General features: G+C 57.6%; 2 protein-coding genes across 2 annotated transcripts in view; both read left to right on the top strand.

Annotated features, from left to right (window-relative positions):
• The window catches only part of cacna1ba (calcium channel, voltage-dependent, N type, alpha 1B subunit, a), a 65,698-nt gene extending 55,064 nt beyond the window's left edge, over positions 1-10,634 (top strand). Inside the window, exons 39-48 of the mRNA XM_051931453.1 lie at positions 198-294; positions 5,189-5,294; positions 6,147-6,254; positions 6,505-6,635; positions 6,718-6,827; positions 6,919-7,039; positions 7,119-7,229; positions 7,970-8,186; positions 8,411-8,643; positions 9,473-10,634. Coding sequence (XP_051787413.1) covers positions 198-294; positions 5,189-5,294; positions 6,147-6,254; positions 6,505-6,635; positions 6,718-6,827; positions 6,919-7,039; positions 7,119-7,229; positions 7,970-8,186; positions 8,411-8,643; positions 9,473-9,967 — 1,729 coding nt within the window. The 3' untranslated portion in view covers positions 9,968-10,634. The remainder of the gene's footprint in view (positions 1-197; positions 295-5,188; positions 5,295-6,146; positions 6,255-6,504; positions 6,636-6,717; positions 6,828-6,918; positions 7,040-7,118; positions 7,230-7,969; positions 8,187-8,410; positions 8,644-9,472) is intronic.
• Positions 10,635-11,390: 756 nt separating this feature from the next.
• The window catches only part of LOC114657725 (collagen alpha-1(I) chain-like), a 36,951-nt gene continuing 22,976 nt past the window's right edge, over positions 11,391-25,365 (top strand). The window contains exons 1-12 of the mRNA XM_051932260.1: positions 11,391-11,494; positions 14,851-14,995; positions 15,077-15,235; positions 15,371-15,566; positions 15,919-16,038; positions 16,682-16,759; positions 21,007-21,145; positions 21,662-22,179; positions 22,724-22,768; positions 22,860-22,979; positions 25,147-25,185; positions 25,300-25,353. Coding sequence (XP_051788220.1) covers positions 11,392-11,494; positions 14,851-14,995; positions 15,077-15,235; positions 15,371-15,566; positions 15,919-16,038; positions 16,682-16,759; positions 21,007-21,145; positions 21,662-22,179; positions 22,724-22,768; positions 22,860-22,979; positions 25,147-25,185; positions 25,300-25,353 — 1,716 coding nt within the window. The 5' untranslated portion in view covers position 11,391. The remainder of the gene's footprint in view (positions 11,495-14,850; positions 14,996-15,076; positions 15,236-15,370; positions 15,567-15,918; positions 16,039-16,681; positions 16,760-21,006; positions 21,146-21,661; positions 22,180-22,723; positions 22,769-22,859; positions 22,980-25,146; positions 25,186-25,299; positions 25,354-25,365) is intronic.

The raw sequence follows: 25,365 nt of genomic DNA, 5'->3' as shown, positions 1-25,365 counted from the left end.
GAACCCGAGCAGGCCTGCACCCCCCCCACTCCCGCTCACTTGTGTGTCCGCCATTCCCATTGCTTCTGGGAAATCTCACTAACACGGATTTCTCTTCTCTCTCTCCGTCACTCACCCTTCCCCAATCCCACTCTTCATCCCCTCATCCTTCCGACTCCACCTGCGCCCATCTTTGTGGTCCTTCCATCTCTCCCAAGCGGGCGCATCACTTACCTCGATATGTATGAGATGCTGAGGCACATGTCTCCACCTTTAGGCCTTGGGAAGAAATGTCCAGCGAGGGTCGCCTACAAGGTAGCTGGACAATCTTGGTGGCCGATTTCTCCACCACCACGGTGGCTTCTGTGCTCTCTGGTGCTTCTGTCTTCTGCTGTGCTGTCTGTGCCATGACGTCTGTAACAGCGGGGGGAGGTGGTGGGGGTCTCCCGGTGGCAAGTGATTGACCCGGGATGGGGGGGGGGGGGCTGTTTTCCAGAGATACACAGCTGCTGTCCCCCAGATTCTGTCCTCCTTGCTGGGCTTTCTTTGTCCCTTTGGTGGCTCTGTGTCCTCCTGTGCCTGCTGTATGCCTGGTGACCTCTGCATTCCCCGATGTGTCCATGCTGCGCAGTGAAGAGTCCGTCCTCGTGGCCGACGGCCCACCCTAGTCCTGAGTCTGGTGGGGTCATTACGCCTTCACAGTCCACAGCTACGTCTTCCCAGTTCAGAAATCCCAAACCGCAGACGTTACAATCCCAGCATCCTGCTCCTTCCTCACCTCGACCTCAGATGTCCCACTTTGGGGTCTCTTTACAGACTCAGTTGTCACTTTCCACACCCTTATTCTCAGAATGTAACTACAAGATAGTTAGATAGATAGAGGGGGTGTGAAAGGCGCTCTATACATAGAGATGGAGTATATTTAATATAATATAATGTGTGTAGAGCAGAGGGGTGTGTGTGAAAGGCGCTATAGAGGACGCGGGAGCAGCAGAGCTCAGTGAAAGTCTCCAGTGCAGTCATAAACAGAGAGGTGAACTGGAAAGCCCCTCTAAACGCACTGTTGCTTTAAGCAGATGATGAAGTCCCCTTTGCCACATCTGACTGTGACCTTTGGCACACACTTGAGGGGTCTGCTGCCAAGTGTGCGGCAGCTGGGATGAAGATCCGCACCTCCAAGGCTGAGCTCATGTTTCTCTCTCAGAAAAGAGGGGCTTGCTCTCTCCAAGTGAGGGGGCACAGCTGCCCTTAGGAGAGGAGTTTGAGTGTCTCGGGATCTCGTTGACGAGTGACAGCTAAAGGGAGCGTAAGCTCAAAAAGTGGGTGGATGCCCAGCCCTAACCCTAATGAAATCGTATCGATGGATAGATAGAAATGTGAGAGAGGCGCCACAGGTTGGAAAGGCTCTCCACCACAGATTAATAGGCAGATAGGTGGGAGCACGCTGTGTCTCTAGACGGGTGTGAAAGGCGCTATACAGTAATCCCTGTCCTCCGTGCCAACTGCAGTTAAATTCTTACATCCAATTTCATATGCAGGGTTTTTTTAGTTCAGTGTTTTATAAGAGAAGAAAAAAATAAGAAAAGACATCTGCATGAGACTCTAATCAGGTGGTGGGCATTAGCAGGGCACTCCTTACAGCATTATAAGGGGGGCAAAGCAGTGCAGTGGGGCCCCTGCCTACACAACCACTCTGCCACTCACTACATACGTAGATTAGCATAGGGCCCCTATGGTTGTGGGGCCCCTGAGCTGCTGTCCAGCATGCCCATGCTTTTAACTGGCCCTGGGTGGCAGCACAAAATGCCACCAAAGCGAAACCGGAGAAGAGCAGAGCTGAGTAATGACTGGCAAATCCATGAAGAGTACCACCGGTCTGTGCACATGTGATCTGCAGAAAACAGCAAGGAAACGAAGCCAAGTGAACAAAGTGGGCAGTGCCAGCGCTGTGATACCTGAGCATGGATTCCATTTAATTAAGACAGGCTGGCATCATACTTTATAATACCTGTGAAGCAGAGCGCAGCGCAGCACCCTTTGCAGTACAAGCAGCTGTCGTAACATGCAGAGCCCGGTGACCTTTGAGTCCCACCGATGTGCCACTGACGTGCTGACCTTCATGTTATTAAATTGATGGCGGTGCCCCCTCGCCCGCTCCCACTTCGACTTTGTTGCTCCTGAACATGAAATTCCTGATAAGCTCCTCTGTTAAAATCCCCGTCTTTGTTACAGTAACAGCGTCGTCTTCACAGACTGGCGGTCGCGGTGCTGCCCTCTCCTTCAGATTAACAACACTCACTACTAAGGCTACCGCTTTCCATCTCAAGCACATTTCAAGGCTGCGTCCGTTACTGTCGGGTGCTTTTGTCACCTGGCGACTCGACTCTTACAAGGCCATGCTCTTTGGTATCCCTGCTAAATAAGTGACAACCTGTTGAGCAGCTGGAGTGGTCACCCCCTTAGGCCGCATCACCCCTACACTTGTAAAACCGTGTCGGGCACCCGTGCCCATCGGTATTCAACCCAAACTCCTCCTTTTAGTTTCTGAAGCTCTTCATGGGTGTCTTTAATCTGCCCCTGTGCTCCGTCCTGTTCACTTTGCTCTTCAGACTCCCCTCCGTCATGCAGACTGCGAAGGGTGGGTGGCAGGGCTCTTAGGGTGATGGGGCTGTTAGGGTGGCAGGGCCCTTGGGGCTCACTTTCTGTTTTTAATTCTAGACGTCTCGTTTCAATGTGGCTTTTTGTCATTTGGATGTTTGCTGTGCCTTGGGTACCTTTCAATAAAATGTCTTCTTCTTCTTCTGGAGTGGGTGATTAGGTGGCACCACAAACCAAGTGAGGAGTTGCTCGGCTCCTTCTCAACATGCTGAAGGCTCCTTTGCCAGCACTAAGCCCAATATGAGGTTGGCTGAAATGGAAGCCCAGTGGACCCCCAGCTATGGTTAGGACCCCCTGCCCGTGTCCTGTGCTTGTTGGTTTCAGGTGTTGCGCTGCTGGCTTCGTGATCCTAAAAGCGACTACTGATGTCATTTAAAGGGCGCCTTTCTCAGCACTCGAGGTCACCTTACACAGAGTAAAAAAATCAAACGAAATACCAATAAAGGCCAAAAAGGGTTCAGTGGCGAGGTCACAGTCTGAGGACATGTGGTATGGGGTCCGGCTGATGCAGGGGTGTGACAGGGAGGTGCCAGCGTCCCTCAGAGCAGAGTCTGGTGTGGGCTATGACAAGTGGAGCTGCAGGGGACCGAGGGGACATGTGAGGGGGGCATGTGCACCGATGGCCACACCCACCACACGACTGGGACCCGAGGGCAGCATGTGTCACCTCAGCACCACACTGTAGGTGACAGTAGGGGGTTTATTATGGTGGCTGTAGGGACATCTTTAAATGTGTGTAGACAGGGAGAGAGTGGGGGGGGGCAGTCAGAGGGGGCTTTTTAGGAGCTGTAGACGTGTTTTGGGGGCATCACAAAAATATAATGTCAGGCGACTCGGGCATCGGCCAGTACTGGCAGGACGGAGGAGTAGGGTTAGTTACGTGGGCAGAACAAGAGGGGCTGCTGTCTGCAATGAACCCCACGGGGATGAAGATGGAAGCCCCGTGAGCCTCAGCAAGCGTAGATTTGGAGCCAACGAGGGTCTCCTCGGCTTTATGGCTGGTTAGCTGGAGGAGAAGATTAGGAGTCGTCCATAACTTGAGAACATCTGGGGGGACAAACGGAGTTAGGGGTAGTGGGCAGATAAACTGAAACTGGATGCCATGGTGCCCGAAGATTCTGCCCAATAGAAAGATGAGGAGCGACCCCAACACAGAGGCCGTGTCACTACTGCACTCTGGGACTCGCACAAACTGCCCAATCCCCATCCATCCCCCCCCCTTGGTGCCCAAGGCCACACAGTGTCACATGCGGAGCGGAGGTCAAGCGCTGGATTGTCTGTTCAGTGAGGCTCTTTATTTTAAGAGGGGAGACTGGAGGTGGGCCGACGGTCACTGAGATCATTGGGGTCCAAACCTGATTTTTTATTTTCAGAACTGCTGTAATTGAGGCCGTTTTTCAGGAGTGGGGGGCCGTGCCAGGGGAGGGGTTAATGATGGCACTTATCCGATATCTGCGGACGCTGGCTCCAGCTGACAGGTGGGATTTCGTCCTAAGCTGGGTGACGGGTGGCATTACACGCAGGTGCCCCCGTGTCCTCCTCTCTCGGCTCCATTTAGTTGAACCTTCTTAGTTTGGAAGTCCTTGTTGATCCGTTGCCAGTGTTAGGGGTCTTCCCGCTCGCCAGCCCCCCGTTCGATGACATTCCCAGCTGCTAATGTTCCATGTGACTTCAGTGGGGTCCCTCGGCGCATTTCCTGTTTTCTCTCCTCACAGCTCAGCTCCGTGTTCCCCTCTTGACCCTTCGTCACGGCCCCCCTGCTGTTGTTTTTTTCCCACAATTCCCACGTTGTCCTCGTCTCTCGTTAATCGCATTCCCATCTCCTAATTGTCCAAATGATCTCTAAGAGTTCACATCCCTAGCGCAGCCTTCCGCTGAGGTCAGGGGGTCCCATTCCCAGCTCCTCCTCTTCCTCACAGTCCCAGCACACCTTCTTTAAAAGCCATTTCAGCGAGGCTCTTAGCGCCACCCCCCAGCCGTGACTCGAGACCCCCATTGGCGGGTGAGCCTCCAGGCCGGACTCTTCCTCTCCGATGGCGTCACCTGCTTGTGACTTGTCATGCTCTGTGTGTTCTTTCTCTTCCTGTCTCCCGAGGTCTCAGTGCCCCTCTCAGTGGGTCTCTGATTCCGTTTCTCCATCTGCTCATGAAGCGGTCTTAGCCTGGCACTCCCTGGCATCACTAAGGCCGTTTCGTGTCCCCTCCCCTTGGCCTTTGCTCTCCTTCATGGTCGTGTCGAAGGCTTTTGTGTGCCAACCAGCAGGCCGCATTGTGGCAGTGGAGGTGGCCAAGTGTGCCAGGCCTGTCACCCTACTGCCATGCTGCTTAAGAACAAGGGTGGGCTAAAGGGGGGGTGGTCAGATGATTTTGTCACTTATGCCCTTTAGGCTGACGCCATGTCCCCAGGCAGAGAGTATGTGTTGGCATGCCGTCAGGCCTTTTGGCACGTCCAGGCTGTGGTGATTGGCGTTGTTGGCACACACAAGGCTTCCTGCTGCACTTGGTGCTCCCAGCACTGCGCCCTCTGACTCTCCCTGTGCTCCTTCCCTCAGCGCCTGGTAAAGATGAACATGCCCATAGCGGAGGACAACTCTGTGCACTTCACGTCCACTCTGACGGCTCTCATCCGCACCGCCCTGGAGATCAAGCTGGCATCAGGTATTTGTAGAGTGCCACCTGCCTGCCCTTTGCTGTAAGGGGCTCTGCCAATTTCCAGCTTTCTGCCCCCCCCCCCCTTATCCCACCCTTCCTCCTTTTGGTCCCGTCTTTTGTTTTTTTCTTGCCCTTCAATGTTCTCCTTCTTCCTCCTTGTGAAGTTCCTCTTCCTCCTCTTCTCCTTTGTGTGAGGCCGAGCTGCACCCATGTCTGCCCCTTTACCGCCTGCTGTTGAGATGGCGAGGTGAAGATGGAGTCGAGGGAGCAGGTGCCCCCCACTGTAACACTGCCCTCTGCTGGCCACCTGCTTTTTTTTGGACTCTCTTTATCCCGGGTGATCAGTGACATCAGGAGGTGACGCGCCTCACTCAGGGTCACACGGTGACAGTCGCAGCGTTAAGACTGGCAAGTCCAAAGCCTTAAGCCCTGTGCCACCCTGCCTGCTCCATCTGTGGGGCCAGCAGCTTGGACCTTACAGGCCACCAACCTAGGAGCTGAAGGCACAGCGCCTGCCATTTGGGGAAGTGGCAGAGTGCCACACGGACCCCCGAACCCACCTGCTTGGCAGAAACGGGCCAAAGACGAGTGTCTGCCTCCAGAGGGTGCCAGATCTGCCTCATGTAGCGCCAGGTCAAACACAGACGGACACGACAGAATGGACCCCCAAGTGCCCACTTCAGCGCTCCTTGGCAGACTGTGGTGGGGTCCGTCCAGTCTTGGTCAGGTGGCAGGACCACGTCGGTTCCTAGCTCCTTGGTGATGGCCCACCGGCCCCCCTCTGGGTCTCTTCACATCAGTGCCCACCCGCCTTGCCTCGGTCTGCTCTCTGATGCCCACCCCTCCATCTCTCCTCAGGAGTAGCAAACCAGCAGCGTTCAGATGCCGAACTCAGGAAGGAGATCAGCAACGTTTGGCCAAACCTGTCTCAGAAGACGCTGGACCTGCTTGTGCCCCCTCACAGACGTAAGTAAAGCGGGTGGGTGCCATCTCCCTGACCCTGCCTCCGTTAGACTTGATGTTGGCTGGACTGTTGGGGGTCCACGCTGTCCCCTTACATCACAGTAGTGGCCTTCATCTTACATGCCCACTGCCTCCATCATCAGCCCGTCCTCTGAGCTGCGGGTGCCCAGGTGACGGGCCCATCGCAGTGTCTTGTCACTCCTCCAGACCCGATGTCGGGTGTCCTTCACGTTACTATTTTGTGCCCTCATAGCGAACGAGCTGACGGTGGGCAAGGTGTACGCTGCCCTGATGATCTTTGATTACTACAAACAGAACCGGAGCAAGCGGGTTCAGCAGCAACAGCAGCAGCAGCAGCAGGCGCCCCCCGGTGGACTCTCGCAGGTAGGACCTCGTTCTCTGAGCTTGGTGGACAGCCCTGGTAACGCGGGCTGCTGTGCTGAGCTCCTCCAATGTTGCCCTGCAGAGCAAGGTCGGCGCCCTCTTCAAGCCAATGCTGCCCTTGGCTCTGATGCAAGTCCAGGACCCCACCCTGAAGCCTGGTGGAGCCGTCCCCCTCAACAATGGTGGTGCGATGTGAGTGCGGTCGTCCTGCCACACGCCAACGGGTGTTTACTGGCCTTGTGGTGGGCTCACCTCTGTCTGTCTGTCTGTCTCTCTCTCTCAGTCCCAGCCCACAGTCTCCTCCAGGTGCCCCGGACAGCACGCAGGGGGCAGCACGTCGCAGCGCCAAGAAGCCAGTAGAGCGTGGGCGCTCAGAAGAAGTGGCAGGTGGCACCAGTGCCCAGGTACGCCAGTGTATCGGGAGGGCGTACGGAGAAGGTGGGCCATGGCGGAGCCTGACCCTCTGTGCCTTTTACTGTGCAGGAGTCCGTGGAGATGAAGAAGATGGAGCCGGGTTCTAGTGGGCACCAGCAGCCAGTACTGGAGAACCAGGGCCGCGCCGCTTCGATGCCCCGCCTTAACACGGAGAGCCAGGTGAGCTGCACCCCGGGGGCACCGCTGTTGGTAGCGGCCCCTCTTCTGCTAGTCGGCTCCTTTTAGGGGTCCTCGGCACGTCTAACGGTCGGTGAGGTCGGCTTGGCAAAGGCACCCACCACATGTGCCTGGCGCTCCGACGAGGCATTTTGACAGATCATCTGACATCCAAGTCCAAGCCAAGGGGGTTGCAGGGGTAGCGGGGCTCGGACCACCCTGTCACATGTGGCCCACCGGCCAGCTCGAGGTCAGAGCAGGACCAGCAGCTCGGGTGGTCCGTCCAAACGGTCAGCCTGTGGCACGCTGGGCCCAAGCCCCAGACGACCAGCTGGCAGACAGGCTGTAGGAGTTGCCAGCTGGTGTGAAGCCCACCTGTGGTGTGTCCCCCCTTTGTCTGTCTCACTGTCCTGTTTTCTCAGGTGCTTCTTCATCTTGTTCATTGTCTAACGATGTCCTTCATGTCTTGTCTCGCTCTGCTCCCCCATCTTGTCTCCCGCTTGCCCCCCCCCCGTCCCATCGCCCACCTGATGTCCTCCATGGCTGCTTTCCATGTGTCCCGTGTGGCTGTGAATGTTCCCAGAAGAGCAGGCCACGAGCGCCGGGGAGCCCCCTAGCCGTACGTACCGTGTGTGTGTCGTCCGTCCACTCGCGCGCCCAGCAGCAGTAGAGCCCGCCCGGTCAGAAGGGCACCTCCGCCCCCACCCCGTCTCTCACCCGCCCCTGTCTTGTGCCCACTGCAGCCCATCCCGGACTCCAGCCCCATGAAGAGGTCCGTGTCCACCCTGAGTCCGCAGCGGCCGCAGGAGGTCAGCCTGAAGGACTACTCCCTGCAGCGGGCGGCACCTGACCGCGCCCACCATCACCATCATCACCACCGATGCCACCGCCGGAAGGACCGAGAGAGGAAGCAGCAGTCGATGGAGAAGTCGCCAACCCGCCAGGCCAGCACGGACGCAGGTCAGCATGGATCTTCAGGGATCCCACCTCAGTCATTCCCGACTCCTCTTTGTTCTGTGGACCAACCCCCCCACGGAATGAGGCCCATTGGGGACCACCCTAAGCTGAGCCCCTCTCAGACCCCATTGCCTCTGGGGGTGTCCCGCATGGTGGTGGTGGGCTGGTGGGTACTGAGCCCAATGGGTGCCACCTGCCACGTCTCAACGTTTCTCCCCCAAATTCAGGTACGCCAGGTGAGCCCAGTTCTTCAGCAGTCCCGGGTGGACAGATGGCACGAGACAGGGGGCGCGAGAGGGGGCGCTCACACGAGAGGAAGCACCACTCGTGTTCGTCGGAGAAGCAGCGCTACTACTCATGTGACCGCTACAGCAGCCGGGACCACCCCAGGCCAAAGTCCAACAACCCCAGCCGGTCAGCGTCTCCGAGTGACGGACACGAGGGACACCTGAACAGACAGGTGAGGGGGGGGGGCAGGAGAACAGTGGGAGACAGACAGGTGACAAGCAGGACGACAATGGGAGAGGACACAGGTGAGGGTGTCAGGGGGACAATGGGAGGGAAGAACAGACGCTGACAGGTGACATGCAGTATGTGGGCGGCTCCAGTGACGTCTAGTAGATGACAGGAGGACATCAGTAGAGCTGGAGAAGAGCCTGGCAGGAGTGTAAAGAGGAGGTGATGTGAACATCCTGGGCAGGTTGGTGCCAGGTGGGCGGTCACCTGCCCAGTAAGGACGTAGGAAGGTTCAGGTGACCCACGCATGGAAGCTGCAGTCTCTGTGGTGCCACCGGGGTGTCACTGGGGTGCAGCAGGTGAGAGAAGATCGGCTGGCAGGAGTGGAGTGAAGGCTCACTGACAGGACTAAGTAGCAAAGATATTTGGTGGCAGACATTTATCAGCTGAACAGGTGGTGGGCACACTGAGTGGCACGAGGAGAGAAGGTGCACCAAGAGGTGTGGAGCAGGTGGGTGACATTAAGGGACGGTGACAGAAGTGAGCTCTCGGTGCGGATTGTCAGGTCAGCGCGTGGCCAGCAGTCAGGTGTGCAGCTGTGGGGGGGCCGTTAGAGCCAGTGTCACTAGTCAGGGGGGGCTGTGGCGGTGGGCCGTGTCCTCGTCCTTTATCCTGCTCCCCGTTCTTCACTCTCTCTCTCTCTCTTTCTCTCCCCCCTTACCCCTCTCACCTGTCTGCCCGCTCCCCTTGTCGTTTCTCTTCTCAATGGCGCCCCCTGTCTGCTGTGTGTGTTTCTGTCTCGTCTCATCTGCTCTGTTCCCATTTTCGTGTAGGGCAGTGGTTCGGTTAGCGGGAGTCCTGTGATGCTGACCTCCGGTGCCAGTACGCCCGGGCGAGGGCGCCGCCAGTTGCCGCAGACGCCCACGACCCCTCGGCCAAACGTGACCTACAGGACGGCCAACTCGTCGCCCGTCCACTTCGGCTCGTCCGGCGGCTTCTCTCCGGGCCGGCTGAGCCGAGGCCTGTCGGAGCACAACGCTCTGCTCCGCGGCGGGACGGACCCTCAGAACCACGCCAGCGTCCTGGTCAACCGCATCAGCTCGGACCCCTACCTCGGGCAGCGGGACGACTACGACAGCCTCACCGAGGACACTCTGACCTTCGAGGACGCCGTGGCCTCCAACGCGGGCCGCCACTCCCGGACGTCCTACCTGGGCCAAGGGGTCCCCAACGGCTACCACTACAGCCTGGGGGTGAACGCCGGGCCCGGTCCCGGCGGCAGGGGGCGCCACTACCGCGCCGACGCAGACGAGGAGGACTGGTGCTAGCAGATGGCTCTCCCGCGTCAGGAGACATTGATGAGTTTTATCATCGGGGGAGGGGGGGGTGGGTGGCGGGCAGTGCCCCCCCCCCCCTCCTTCCGCTCCCCTAGCGGGCAGAGACAGCGTCCAAATACCAAGTGCCTAAACTACTGGGGTGTCAGCAGGGCGGCGAGGCGCGGGCTCTGGGGGTCTCGCCCGCTGACTTCCCTCGCTGTGGGCTCCAGCGACAAACCCGTGACCAAATGTTTTGTAGAAAGCCCCCCCTGGCTGGGGGGGGGGGGCGTACCGAGTGCATGCGGGGGCGGGCAGGTGGGCGGCCGCCGCGCCCTTCAGTGTTTGCATGTCCAGGAACTCGGCGCTGTGCATGGGAGACAGCCGACCGACGACTGTTGCGCATCCTCTTCGTATTTTTTGATATTCATCACTTGTTCATTTTTAAGGATCTTTGATAAAAAAGGAAATGGAGTTTTGTCGGAAGCTTTCTACTTCAAACACACCGTGCTGGGCGTGTAGCCGGCGGGTCCAACAGGCAGGGCGCCCGCACTGGCCGCGCTCTCGCCTTGCCGTCTGATCCCGTTACTCCGGTACTCCGTCACTCGGCTCTTCACTTGTTTCTAAAACTCCATTTTTGTACCTGAACGACAAATGAAATAAAAGCGAACTTCAAACGTGACTCTCGGCTGTGCCGCCTGCTTTGTTCTGCACGGTGGCGCCGCCCACAGGCCTGAGGGGGAACTGCGAGCACACGACCACATTGGGGGGGGGGGGGTTTGGGAGTTAGCATGGCAGGAACCAATCAAGGAGGAGCACAAGGCAAGTGACACAAGTGGTCCTCAGGTGGTCCTCGGCCCCTCACTCTGCTCATGTCCGTCTCCCGTCTCTTTGGTGCTAGGAGATCACAAGACCCCCCAAAGATGAAGTGAACAGTCTGAGGCCACAGCTGCTGCCCATTGTCGCTAATTGTTCCCTCCAGCAGATGACCGCAATGAGGGGCTCCTTGACAGCGGGTGTTCTGTGCCAGGGAGTCGTCCTCACAAATCACTCGCCCGCTCCTTGGGGGTCTCCATGTTACACTGGTGGGAGGCACAGTCAAAACTCAGGTGAGGTGGTCGAGGTAACCACGACAAAAAAAATAAAAAAAAAAAGACCTGGGCGGCGGTGCCCGTGGTGTGCCATACGACCCCTCACAACACGACCCCTCCCGTGACCCCCGTCAGGTGCTATACAGACTCCTCCCCGCGTCCACTGGCTGCGCTCTGAAGACCCTCCCTGCCCGGCCCAGGGGCTTCGACTCTGCGGCTCAACGTTCATTTCTCGAGTCGGGACGTCACGACCCTCGGGGGAAGGAGGAGGAGGAGGAAGAGAACGGCGACGGGAAGAGTGAGGAAGGGGCGGCCGAGGCGGACAGGAGCGCAGCACAGCGGGCAGGCATGGAGCGGCGCACGGGGCTGGTGATTCTGCTGTTCGGACTCGCCGTGGCCGCGCCCGGCCAAAGAGCCGCTGAGCCCACCGAGGAGGGCTCCGCTGCGTCGGGTAAGTGTGGCGCCTCGGCCGAGCGCGTCGGGTCTCCTCCGGGGTGCGCAGGTGAGCTGAGGGGACCAGGGGTGGCGGGGCTTGGCGACCTGCGCCACCGATTATGTCCACGCAGGACGTCCCGTCAGCACGTGGGCTCGCACAGGTGACCGCCGAGCGCGCTCACTCGCCCCCGGTGCACGCGCCGGGCTGGGGTCTGGAGGTGGAGACGCTGTGCAGCGAGCTGGAGTACCTGGTGGTCGGAGGTGGCACGGGGCGGGGGGCAGTAAAGACCCCTCAGGAAGCCGCCTGGCTGGCCAGCGGACCTGAACTTGGAGGGAGGGCTGCAGGGCTGGCAGGTGGTGAGCCGTTCACTGCTGGCCTCCGTCCCAGTTTTCCATGAGGTCCTCCCTCAACATCTCGAGAAGATCGCTCTCTGGAGGAGCACCAGAGCAGATGGCGTCTGGACGGCGGAGTGGCCGCAGCTGCGGGAGGCGCCCCCTGAAAGGAGCTATATGTGGGGGGTGTCGAGCAGGAGACGGGGGTCGTGGGATGAGGGGTCCAGGTACTGAGAACTGAAAGGGTCTGATTTCAGGGCTCATCAGCCGGCTCTTTTTGGGGTCCAACCCTCAGAGAGTTCAGTTTGGGGTTCAGTCTACTGACATTCGGAAGGTTCTGATTTGGGTGGTCCATTTTTGACCAGGTTGGCCCAGACTGAGACCCCCATATCCCAGCCATGAGATGTGAGCCTCCAGCAGCTAAGGAGAAAGGTTTTCTTGGAGGAGCGTCCATGTTGGGTCCTAGTGGGGGTCTGCACTGCCCATCCCTGTGCATGTCACTTTGGTGTAGCCTGGCACTCTCACACTCTGTACCCATGCAGGCTGATGCCCTGTGTTGTTTACCCCAAAGTCATGCCGATTCCAGAAACTCCAGGGTGGCCACTACCTTGTGCCCAATGCTGCCAGGGTCTGCCCTGCTGCCCCTAACTTGGATTAAGTGAGGTCTATGACGGACAGAGAGGTGTAAAGTCAATGCCATGGAGTTGGCACTGCAGATGTCTACCCTGGCATACAGTTTTGAGGTCACTGGCCAGCCGCCCACCTGCACCCTTCTGTCCAGCCTGTGGTTCATCCTTTTCCAGCACCTTGGTGGTCTTGGGTCAAACCTGGCATGTGGAAACCTCACACTGCTGGAGCAGTTCGGGCACAGCCCCTCAGTGCCACCTGTGCTGGACCAGAAGGGGTGGTGCTTGACCTGCGTGTTCTGGTCAGCCATCACCTTCAGAGGAGCCCCCCCCCATAGAGATGCCACTCATCAGGTGTTTGGTGGCTCGTATTCCTCCCCCCCACCGACGGGTTGGCGCGTGTGCCGACAGCTGTGACGGATTGGGTGCCGTCCTTCCTCCTGAACCCTCCTGGAGAAGCTCGTAAAAGTGGCCAGAAATGCCAGGAATGCACCAATCATGTGGGGGGACCACAGCATACGCACCTGCCTGTCTGTTTGCCATGCCATGCGCTAGACCAGGCAGTGCCCATGTCCGGAGGATGGCTGACCGGAGCGTCTCACTTGACCCCAGCTGTGGTGTGAGGACGATTACGAGTGGGCGGCTCAGGGTGCTGAAGACCTGGACACGATGGTCCGGAGGCTTGTGATGGCTGCACGATACCCAGACAGCTGGCACCTTTACCCGAGTTCACAGTTAGGGAGCAGCCTGGTCAAGTGGCTCCCAGGCCCGATTTGAACCTGTGCAGGGTGCAGGGGGCCATAGAAAGGAGGGTCTCGGCCATTTCTCGTGTCCTCACGTCGGCCCGCCTTTCATTCTTCCATCTGCTCACATCTGGCCGGTGACCGCGTGGCCTGACCCTGAGTGGACGGGGTGCCACATCCGCACGTGATGAGCCCCTTCTGGCCGGCCAGTGCCCGTGGGGACAATCCGTCACTTGAGCAGTTTAATGGCAGCACAAGTTTCCTGCCTGAAGGACCCCAAGCACAGCTGCCAGCCCCCTTAAGGCCACTGGCCACTCATTCACATTCTTCACCGGGGGGCCGTTGGGATTTTAAGAATTAGGGGCTTGCAAGTGTCTGAGTCCTGCAGCTGGGAGGGGGCGCCACACCAGGATGACATGAAGATGGGTTGCATGGCTTGATTTTCCTGGTGGTCTTCGAGCTGATGCCCCCCTCCTCTCTGGTGCCCGGGTAATGTGCTGCTTAGTCCTCCACACGAGGGCACCCTGCTCAACATGCAGCACTCTGGTGACACTTAGTGGCTCTTCGGTTGCATTACTGCACCACACCGGCAGCTCCCCCCTTGGGACACTTTATGCTGGTGGAGTCTGAGGTGGGCGTCCCGTGAAGGGCAGTTTTGGGAAAGGATTCAGCTGTCCACTTGTCACCTGCCTGCCCTCCAGCACCCCCTGTGTGGCCTCCTGGACTTCAACCCTACACGGCAGGGCACTGGGCAGCCTAACATCTCGGAGATCTCCTTTATCAAGTCACTTGTGCCCATGGAGTGCCCCCCCCCCCCCCCAGTCCTTCCCTTGCCATTCCAGATGCCCCTTTGTGTCATTTTCCCACTTATCTGCCCAGTTTCAGGGTTTTGCAGACTGGAGACCTGATAGCCATTTGGCCCACTGTGTGACACAGAGAAGCCCACTAAGAGCCCCTCCAGTGGACTCCTGGCTAAGTGGTGACTTGTGACTTGCCCACCTCCTCCTACTGCTCTGCCAGGACCGCTGCTGGTGACACCCATGGCTAAATGACCAAACCTCGATGACCTCCTCGGCCTTCACTTCCAGGGCTGAGTGGGGGTCTCAGATGGCCCCTCTGTCTCGTCCCCCCAACCACCTCTCAGAGTGCACTTGGCTTGAATCTTTGTGCACTTTTGCCACTTTAGCTTTTATGGCATCTTGAGGTCCCTGAGCGTCACGCCAGGTCACTGTGGCACAGGTGGCTCATCATTCAGTTTCCACTCAGGTTGTGCTTTGATGCCATCGGCCTCGTGCCATCTGCTTTTAACATCACAGGGTTATGAGGGATGAGAGGTGGCACCACCCGGTGGCAGGGCCATGGTCACTGCACTTGTGGACGGTCTTTTTTCTGTCACTGTTCCCAGTGAGTGACAAGGGACATGTCACTTTCACTTGTGTGCCACACAATAGTGGGCACCACAGAGGCGAGAAGTTGAGTTTCTAGAACTTTCTATGCCCATCACTGAGTTGCCCTACCAAAACCTGAGTGATGGAGGGCCAGCCACCTCGGGGGCATGGGGTTGTCCATCAATTAACTTAATATCCATGGCTGACCAGCAGTGGGCACAGCTCCTCAGACCAAGCAGGTCGCCCCCTACAGGATGGCTCATGGCCCCCTTTATGTTCCAGGTGATGTGGACTTACTGGATTTGATCTCCACACACGTGCCAGCTCATGCCAACTTCTCGCTGTCCTCTGAGCGGGCTTGCCGTGTCCTGCACATCGGGCACTACTCCACCCTCAGCCTCCCCGCTAACACGGCCTTCTTGATGGGGTAGGTGCTTCTGCTTGGCACTCCATGTGGTGAGGGCATACTGGGCACATTGTTTGCTCTTTCTCTCTTTCTCTTTCTCAGATTCTCAGATGAGTTCAGCCTGCTGATTCACATGCGGTGTGTGCCACAGGACGATGCCAGCCTGCTTGCTATCCTGAACCCACTTGGCACAGTGCTTCTGCAGATCCGGCTCAGCCCCAGTGCTCTGACCTTCATCACCACTAGGAGGCGGCATTACGAGTGAGTCATGCCACCTAGTGGGTGGAGCCAGTGATGAGTGGCGTTTGCCACAGTGGGCACTAACCTCTCTGACTCTGGGTGCGGGTGGTTTCTGGTTCCAGGCATGCCTGAAGTGTTTTTATCCTCTTCTGACAGGTTTCCAGTCTCCATACTGATGGATGGCTCCTGGCACCGTGTGGCACTGGCTGTGACCTTGGGAAGGCTTGAGTTCTATGTGGACTGCCAGCTGGTAGAGACCGTAGACTGGAAGAACTACATTGGCATGGAGATCTCACGTGAGAGCCTGCTGGTCCTTGGTGGGATTATTGAGACATTTGACGTACCCTTTGAGGTGAGAGTGGCATATATAATGCCACCATGTTCAACTACTGGCACAACTGCCCCTTCAAAGACCTTCATGTGGATGCTGTGCCCAGCTCACCTGGTGACACTTAGCACTGCCAGTCTGGGCCTCATTCCACAGAAACACCCTAAGAAGTCAGGCACTGACAAATTCCTCCAACAGATGGCAGCAAAGTGCCATCCTGGTGCCTGACCAGAGCCTCTCCCAGGCTGGCAGCTCACTGGTTTCTCATGCAGCATCCCTGGGTGCCTGCTTGGTTTTCACCAGGTGAGGTGCAGGCTGGCACCACTCTGCTGCCAGCTCAGTAGACCCCTTGATTGTATGTATCTTTCCTTCCCAGGGATCTCTGCAACAGCTGACCTTTGCCCTCGGGGACCCCGATGCGGCCCGCCATCAGTGTAGATTGGGCAGTGCCCGCTGCGGAGGAGCCGCCAGGAGCAGCCGATCCCAGACGGATGAGGTAGGAGGCGACGGGCACGGGCGCCGCTTTTCTGTGACTCAGAAGCTGTGGGGCCTCGGGGGGCCGTCCTGTTGATCAGATGATAAACACAGGGTGCCGTGTAATACAAGAGCTTAATGTGCCCCCGAGGGGCTGCTGCCAGCGCACAGATTTATTACGCCAGCCTGTCTGGGGAATTTCACACTTGCCATTTGTCAAAGACGAGAGACAGGCGGCACCCGCATCTGCCTCACGTGGCACTGGACCCTCGGGTCACCACCCAGAGTTCAGATGGCGAGGTCAGAGTGCTGCGTGTGCGGGAGGTGGAAGGCACTCTATTAAGAAGCCAGAGGTGGCATCTTCACTGGCACCTCGCTTTTTTGTGCAGTGACCTGAGAACGTAGGCATAATATAGTGCCTTTCATTACAGAGAGAGCATTCTGAATATGACATAAGAGCATGGCAGGAGTTCAGTTAGGCTGTGCCAGTGGGCATGAAAAGGGCACCACAAAGGGGGGAGTTCATCTGAGCTGCACTTTAACAGGGGTCTGATGTCACTGAGTGGGTGACTCGAGAACTGGGCAGCTGGCCACACACACACACTGTGACCCCTGCACTGTCCTCCTCTGCCCTGTCACTCAGGTCATTCTCATGTCCCCTTTAGGGTCTCCTGCCCTTGTCCAATGACCTTGAAGACCTGCTGCGCCTCCCGGTGGTCACCTCTGCGTCTGCCCAGACCACGGTGAGTAGCCCTGAGCTTCTTGGATCGGGGACTTCTGCTGCCCCATCGGAGTCGTGATGCCAGGCGACCAAACCGCCGGTGAAATCGTGTCTCAGAGAAAGGCGCTATATCAGCGGCTGCTCCAGAGGTCAGGCCCCCTGTGTCAGATGCCCCCATGCCCCCCCTGCCGTAAATCTCGGCCTGCTGTCAGCCTCTCCCTGGCCTGGCGTGGGGGCTGCTGGGTGGAATGATAAACACGGCGAATTCCTTTGAATTGTGTGTCATCAGCGGGCGAGTGACGCATCGTGTCAGGAGTGAAGCCTCGGCATGTGGCGACTTGCAGCTGGTGGGCAACGCGCACACACATGGAGCAGAAGGGCTAAGACCCCCATGTGCCCGTGCTGTGGCGCCCTCTAGTGGCCAAGGGGTGGCCCACCCTGGGCTCCTCGCCCGCTGTGCTGGCAGCCCCTCAGCGCCGCTCTATTTTAAGTCTGATAATTGCTGGCTTGAGGTCGGTGACTTTGGTGGAAGTGACAACAGTGGGGAGGACGAGGCGCTGCTGTCACGTAGAAGGGGACGCACTGACTGACTGACTGACTGACCGACTGACTGACCGACTGACTGCCCAGGGGTCCGACTGGGCTGGGCTGCCATTTCTGGACCTCACCTGGCTGCCTGCCCACCCGCCTGTCCACTCCTCAGCTTGACCCTGGTCCAGGTGGGCACGCCAGCCAGCGTTCAGCACCTCGGTGGGCACTCAAAGACCGGCCAGCAGCCGTCAGCTCATCGTTTGGCAGTGAAAGTGTTAAGAGGGGAAGCTGAGGGTCACAGGAATTCCTTGTAATTGCGGAATGAGCGACGTTGACAAATGAGCCCCCCGGAGCGGCCAAGATGTTCCGTCATTTGTCAGCTCGAGGAGGGCAGAGGAGCAGGAAGAGCTGCAGGGAGGAAAGGAAACCGGCGGGCCTCGGCCTGCTGAGGCCTCTACAGGCAGATGGCGAGTCCAGCGCAGACCCCCAGTGTGTCCGTACCCCCCTCTCTGTGTCACTTTGGACTCCCTGGCGTCTCACAGCCCCCTCTCACTCCACATAACCCCCCCCCCAGCCTTTCACTCTTAATGTCACAATGTCAGTTTCAGAGCCCCCAATGTGTCCCCCATTTCAATCTCGGAGTCCCCAGTGTGTCAACAACCCTCACTTTGACCTCTGACCCCCCCCGCTCAGCAGTGTGCCCCAAAGTCAGCATTGTCCACTCTCGTCGTGACCTTTGGCACTGCTGGACAGTCCTGCCCAGAGGGTCTTTGTCTGGGTCTTCAGGACCACCAGCGGACATCAGCAGAGTCCTTGTCCCCTGAGGCCTCTCGTGACTCCCGTCAGCCTCTGATCCTTCCGTCTGTGTCCATCTCAGGGCGCGGCCCTCCTCAGACGGCCGTGCCAACTCCTCAGGCCGCTCGCTTGTGGCAAGTGGGAGTGGCCGGCCCACCGCGATGCTAAATCGGTCACTCTGGCCATGCCAGCACCTCGCCCAGCGGACAGCCCTTCTAATTAGGTGCCCTCAGCGGAGGCGGCTGGCTGCTGGCCCGTGTTGAGGCTGTGGTGGGTGGGACCGCCATTAATGCGCTTGACCCCAAAAGCTGACTGCGTAATTACGAGCGAGCGAGATGAGCTGAGGGCGGCCGCCGAAGTCGGGGGGCTCGTCCTGCTTCGCTTTGAATTATCTCTCTCGTTTCTGTGGGAAAACGCGGCTGATTGGAAACAGAGCCCGTCTCCGGGGACTGGCCGGTCTGGGAGTGATTAGCCCCCCTGCATTCCAGTACCGGGCACGAGGGTCTGCGTGAAAGGATCTGGACTGGGGTCCTGAGAGCCCACCTTCATTCTGGTTTATGAATAGGTGGATGTTTGACTATGTAGCGCCTTTCCTATCGAGCCCCATCATGAAGTCATTCCCAGCTGATTACAGGTACTGGGGTACCAACCGATAGGCAGGGCATCAAACGGCACCCGAGGTTCAAGTACGGCTCCAGTTAGGGGGCACCAGAGAGGTGCAGAGAGGTGGAGGGTTCAAATTTATCCCGGACTGCATGCCAGCACAATACGGCAAACTCATGCTGGGCATGGAGACTCGAGACCACCTGGCCATCAGCTTGGCAACAGATCTGAATTAAGAACGGGAGAGTGAATGGCCCTCAGGATGAAGAAGATGCCCACGGCCTGACCCCAGGACCACCATGGTCAGAGGAGCCAGCTGGACAGCCACCAAGGACACCACGGCCATCCCGTCCCCAGAGCCACGTGAAGATGAGCGGTAAACCCACACAAGCCTGGCCAGACAAGTCGGGGTTAATAATGGGAGGGCAAATCAGAATGGACAGACGCCCCCTTGTGGCTGCAGGGTGAACAGCACCAGTGAAGTCTCAAGGGGGCTTCTGCTGGGACGCCTGACCCCCACCAATGAAGCTGCAGCAGATACAAATGACAGCCCACCTCAAGCGGACCCCAGAGACCACATGACAATGGTGGAGATGACCGCCCACGTCGAGAAATCCAAGCACAGCCATGTAAAGTGGGCACTGAGGGGGTGCCATGGAGCCTAACAAACAGAATCATCTGGCGTCAAATCCCAAGATGGAAACTCCAGACTGGCACACCACCTGGACAGGATCTGAACTGCCCGGTCAGCACTCCGAGGGATCACAGTGAGTGCCAGGGTGTCACAGGGGGGCTCAAAACATGAGTGGTGGGGGTCATCAGGGTCAGTCTTGAAGTGGGGGTTAAGCTGGCGGTGCCAGACATCAAACCCGTAATGTGACAGAAGGACGACAGCCAGTGGGCTCAGGCTTCAGGCAAGGGGTCAAGCTGGTGACATCGGTCACTCGCCTGTGTGAGGCTGCTGCCCACTCCAACGGGCTCAGACCTGACGTCACTTGGCAGCGTCCAGCGGGGTCAGAGGTTCTGTATGAGTGCCATGGCCAGGGGCCGAGTGACGTGTCCAGCAGCTGCCAACCCTCTGTGCCTCCTCTGAGCTCACACTTGGCCGCTGTCCTCGGCGGTCTGCTGTGTGTGTGTGTGTGTTTGTGTGTGTCTGCACCCGCCTGCCCATCCGCCCGCCCGCCCGCCTTTGTGCGAGTGAAGCGCCGATGGCAGCCCAGAGCAGTGGGCAGGGCTTACTGACGGCCGTCTCTGTCTCTGCCTGCCTGCTTCGCTCTTCAGACATGTGGGACCCTCGCTGGATCGTCTGCTGCTCTCTTCTGGTGGTCTCGCGGTCAGAGGCCGACACCCAGGTAAGGTCTTGGATTGGTGTGGGGGGGGGGGGCTCTGTCACGTGCTGAGTGTGATGTGAAATGGGCTGGCATGCCGGGGGTCCGCTCGTGTCCGGACTCGACTGGACTGGACTGTACGCTTTGCCTCCAGCTGACCACTTTCCTGTTGTTTCGCTGTTTCCTGCACTTTCACTGGAGGTCACCCGGGGGTCGTGAGGCTTGACCAGACCGGGGGGTGGGGGGGGGGGGGGGTTTAGGGCTGAGGGGCCGTGTCAGCACCTGTCCAGGTGGGGGCAGACCTGAGCACTCGCTGTGCACCTGGTGGCCCCGGCATTGTGATAACAACTGAGCAGCTGCAAAAACAGCAAGGCGGCGGCGGGCAGGCAGGCGGCGGGCAGGCGGGCAGGCGGCTGATTTATGGCACGCTGCCTTTGTGTTGACAGCTCGCCATTCGGGGCTGCGCTAGAGCTGGTGGTCAGCTCAAAGTCTCCTGCCAGCTATCTGCGTGTCCAGGGTGGCACTTGGGCACTGGAGGAAGATACTGAGTGACCAGCTGACACGGGCACTGGCCTTTATAGCCCTGAGAGTGACCAGCTGAACGGGTGGCCTCACTAACCTCACTGGCACACCCACTTAAGCTCAGCTCAGCGACTACGGCAGAGCAGCTGATAGCTCAGAGCTGAAGTGACCACCACTGAATCACCCTGGGGGTCCAGCAGATGCAGTAAGCTCTTTGAATGACTGCCTGCCCTGAGAGGGAGACGGGATGCAAATCACATCCAGTGCCCATCCCTGTGCCACTGTCCAGTATGACTTCTACCCCCTCGTGCCCAGTGGTTGAGCAGTAGTGGACGCCACTAGCATGGGCTACAATCGACCACCCATTGCCTTCCTGCTTCACACTCTGAGATTCATCAGGCTGGTCGCATGGCGTGACCCTCCTGTCCAGCGGGCACAGCCCCACCAGCCACCCTCCCAAGGCCACTGACTCTATGTGTTCTTCTTCCAGGATTCTGCAGCTGAGTCCGTGAAGCCGCACATCTGGCCGTCACCAGACTCGCAGACCCCAGAGGGACATGAGGACATCTTCACTGAACAAGACACTCCAGTGCCAAGAGGCCGCGGGGACGTATTTGTCCTGGAAGAAGGTGCTTAACCAGTCTGCCCCGTGGAATTGTGAGGGTCCCCAGTCCAACCCCCCTCACATGTCTCACTCCCACTGCTGCCCCCTGCTGGGCTTCTTGCTGAACTCTCACCCCAAGCAGTGCCCATCCCACCAGCACATCAGCCCTAACGAAATTGGACTGTGGCCAACATGGAGGAAGTCTGCCCTCCGGTGGTTGTGCTGTGAAATGCACGTCGTTACCGAAAAGCCCTGCAGCCCCCGGCTTTGTGTCCAGTGTTACTGCTGCCCCCCCAGTGCCATGACCAGTGATGCTCCTGCTCTTCAGTTCCTCTACACAACTTCGCTGCTGTCCCCTAGTGGTCCTTTCTAGTATAATTAGTGCCCCCCCCCCGTGCTTCTACCCAGTTCATCTGCTACCCCCTTACACCTGTGCCCAGCAGCACTGCTGCCCCCTAGTGGTTGTTTGTGGCGTTACTGCTGCCCCCTTGTGGACGCACACTTAGACCATCGCTGCTCACCGTTTGTTTTTCTGTTTCAGACCAGACTGAACACACCCGCCCTTCCTCTGCGGGCACCGGACTGTCCACCTCCACAAAATCGGACCCTGCGTCCAAACTCCTCGACGAGAACGTCACCACTGACAAGCTGAAAGGTGACACGCGCTCCTCACCCAGCAAACCGTCTGGCAGTGTCCTCGATGCGGACAAGCAGCTGTCCAGCACTGGCTTCACGGGCAGCAAGACGGCGACGGAGGACTTGGGCCACAAACTGCCCCCCCAGGTGCCTGACACCTCGCTGCTACTGGAGGAAGAGCTCCTGGTGGCACCTCTGCTGCCCAGCACCCCAAGGCCGACTGCCAGGGAGGCAGAGCCCAAGAAGGGCAACTTCAGCCGCGGTGGCCAGCAACCTGAAAAGGGCAGAGTGGCTCCCACCGGGGTGCCCAAGAGCATCCCCTACCAGCAAGGCAGGAAGGACATGATGGTTGAAGGGGCCGATGGCAAGATGTACCACCTCAGGCCAGGGCCGCCAGGGCCAATGGGATCAGCAGGAAAACCAGTAAGTAGAGCTGGCAGTGCCATCTGGAGCACCAACTCTGGCTGGCCCAAGTGTCTGTCAAGCGCTCCATGAGGGCGAAAGGCGCTATACAGCCTTTGTGTTGCTCATTTTTCTGCTGGTGTCCCTCCTCTCAGACCACCACTGATGCTTGTCACTCTAGAGGTGGACAGCAGTGGACAGCAGTATGCAGGCTCAAGTGAACATGCAGGCCATTTAACAGGACAATAGTGTGCTGACCGACTGGCTGGCACAAAAGGTGGGCACAAATGTTAGGGTAAATTGACTCTCGCAGTCTTTAGGTTGGGCAGAGTCCAGCTCAAAAGGGGTCACTCTGGAGTGTAGCATCTGCAATGGTGTGTCCAGTCCATGTCCACTTGGCTTTTCCTGGGGGGCAGCACCTTGTACAGCATGACTAGTCTGTCCATAGAACTTTAAATGGGGGCAACACCTCTGATGATGTGTCCGGTCCGTGTCCCACCAGTTCGTGTCCCGCCAGTCAATGTTCACACTTCAACTCCCCTTCTTCTCACTCTTCTGATTACAGGGCTGCCGAGGCAGGAGAGGCCATCCAGGGTTCAAAGGCAATAAGGTGAGTGGACCCTGCAGGACCCCCGGCCTGACTGACTGACCAGCTATGGACACTTCCTGTCCTGTCCCTTCACATCTGCTGTCTATTGTAGGGAGACCAAGGGATGATGGGGCGACCAGGGGCCCCTGGAGATCCTGGCCCCCCTGGTCCAGCAGGACTCCCGAGTTTCTACCTGTGGAGGAACACCGCAGAAGAATGGCTGGCCTTCCAAGTGAGTAAATGAAGGGGGGGGGGGGGGGGCGTTAAGATGGCAGTGGGAGCCACCTGGGCATGGCTGAAGTCTAATTACGAGATATGGCAGCTGAAGGGCAGCCGGGTATGAAGTGAGCACTGCCACCCTGCCAGCTGTTAAATGGAGTGCGTTGCACTCTACGTGGCTATACTGTATAGTGCCTTTCTGATTTTCCCCCTGCGTTCTGTCGATGTGCAGTGGGACCACTGGGCCTGGCAGTGTGGCGTGTGATGGAGCCACCTGCTGGACACTTGTTGTAATTACATGTATTTTTGGTGGGACGTGTGATCGACATGACAGGCACGCAGGGTCTCGGTGGTACAGCCTGGCAGGAAGGAGTGCCAGTCCATTGCAGAAGATGACCATGAATGTCTGGTGACATATAGTGCCTTTTATTTCTTAAGTGTCTGTGGGTGGACAGTGAGGTGACAGTGAAGTCTTGAGATTTTCAGTGCACACACCGGTGGCTGGCTTGTTGGCACTCAGCTCTGATACTTTGGTGTAAAAGCCCTTGTGGGTTGTGCCTTGGAAGTCTGCTTTGAAAGGTGTATATCATGCACTGTGTGCCATCTGTGTGCCATCTGTGTGTCTTTAGGTGGTTCATCTGGTCTGCCCATCATATAGCACCATGCCCTCATGCTCTACAATCAAAACATCTGGGGAGAACACTGGGGCAGCAGTGCCAGCTGCTCACATGTCCACTTTTGGTCTTGGCTGTTGAAAGGCGCAATATAAAGAGTTGGATATGAGAGGCTCTGTCAGTCTGTTATACAGAGTCCTTCATACAGGCTTTGACTTCTATATTATATTATTATATAGTGCCTCTCATGTTAACAATCTTTGACTTATAACAATAAGATAACAATGGAGCAACATTAGCCGTGATGAGACTCCTGTCTGTCCATCTGCCTAAATATATTTACCTGTGTTGTATTTAATGCCTCTGTCTGTCTGTCTGTCTGTCTGTCTGTCTGTCTGTCTGTCGAAGACATCGATATGAAAGGCACGTTAAGAATAACAATCATTTATTTCTATAGCGCCTTTCCCATGTGATCAAGAAGGCTCCGATAGGTAACTAGATAAGAAAGGCGCTATACGTATAAGACATGTAATAAACAGCTTCATAGACAGAGCATTTGTGGGCCCTCCAGCAGCCATCATCCAGTGACAACTCAGAACCTTTGAGGGGGGTCAGCAATGTTGCCCACCCGGCTGTAGGCCAGCACTTTGCCGCACCCACGTTGCTCAGCCTGTTGCTGAAGGCGTGTCTCAGTGTCCCCGTGGGTGGCCACCAGTGGTCCTTTTAGTGTCCCATCCCAGGCCTGAGCCGGCCGTCCTCATCTGCGTGAGTGTACTGGCATCCTTGAGTGTCATGCCGCTGCCCCATTGAATGTGCCACCTGCCAACAGACTGACACTTCTCACCCTTTTTGTGTGGCGGTCCTGTCCCTGCTTCCAGATGCACCCCCACGTACTTGTTGGGTCCTCAGCATCTCTGAATAGGGGGGGCTTGTGCTTCATGTGGGCAGCAGCTGGTCTAATTTGCACCAAAGTCCTGCCCACCATCACCATGCCAACAGACCTTCCTGCAGGTGATGCCACAGAGGTGTACAGCTTGAACGGGGGGTGTGGGTGGTGAATCAGACTGTGCTTTGGACACCAAGGTGGCTTCTGTCCCAAAACACAAGATTGTCACCATGCTGACCGCTTTGTCCAGTTTGTTGTTGATGTGCTTCTGGAGTGTGGATGGGCCTTCAATGAAACAGTCTGGGCATCGTCTGAGCTGCCAGTCCAGTTTGAAATTATTTAAAAGGGCAAACAACAGGAAATTAAAACCAATGTAAACATCAGAGTCACTGGATCAGTGGGCACCATGCCAGTCTGAGCTCTTGTCACCCAGGTGTTTTGGGGGGATGTTGAGCTCCCTTCTACTTATTGCCATGTGTCAATGTCAATGCTTTTCTTTGTGTGCCAGTGAGTGCCCATCCCCAGATGCATCATCATCTGGAGCTCCTATGCCCATATGCCCATCCATACACTCCTGATCAGCTGCTGTTCCTATGCCCGTTTGCCCATCCCCAGACCAGTTACAGTGCCCATGTGCCCTATGCCCACCCCTAGACTCACGTTTCTTCTGTTTCTTGCAGCGCACCTCTTTCTTCCAGCTGTTACACGCAGGCTGGCCGGTGAGTATCTGAGTCAGGGAGATGTCGATGGGTGACGTCATGTGTGTGGGATGGCATGGGGCCATTTGGGGGTCTCCAGAAGCTCTTTATTTTTGTATTTTTTGTCTCCCGAAGAGGACGCAGGGGCCAGCTGGCCCACCGGGTACCATGGGAAGACCTGGATTGCCAGTAAGGAGCCAT

Source organism: Erpetoichthys calabaricus, chromosome 9 (assembly GCF_900747795.2).
Source record: "Erpetoichthys calabaricus chromosome 9, fErpCal1.3, whole genome shotgun sequence".
Classification (NCBI taxonomy): Eukaryota; Metazoa; Chordata; class Cladistia; order Polypteriformes; family Polypteridae; genus Erpetoichthys; species Erpetoichthys calabaricus.
Note: the sequence above shows the minus strand (reverse complement) of the source record. Positions and strands in the feature narration are given on the sequence as shown.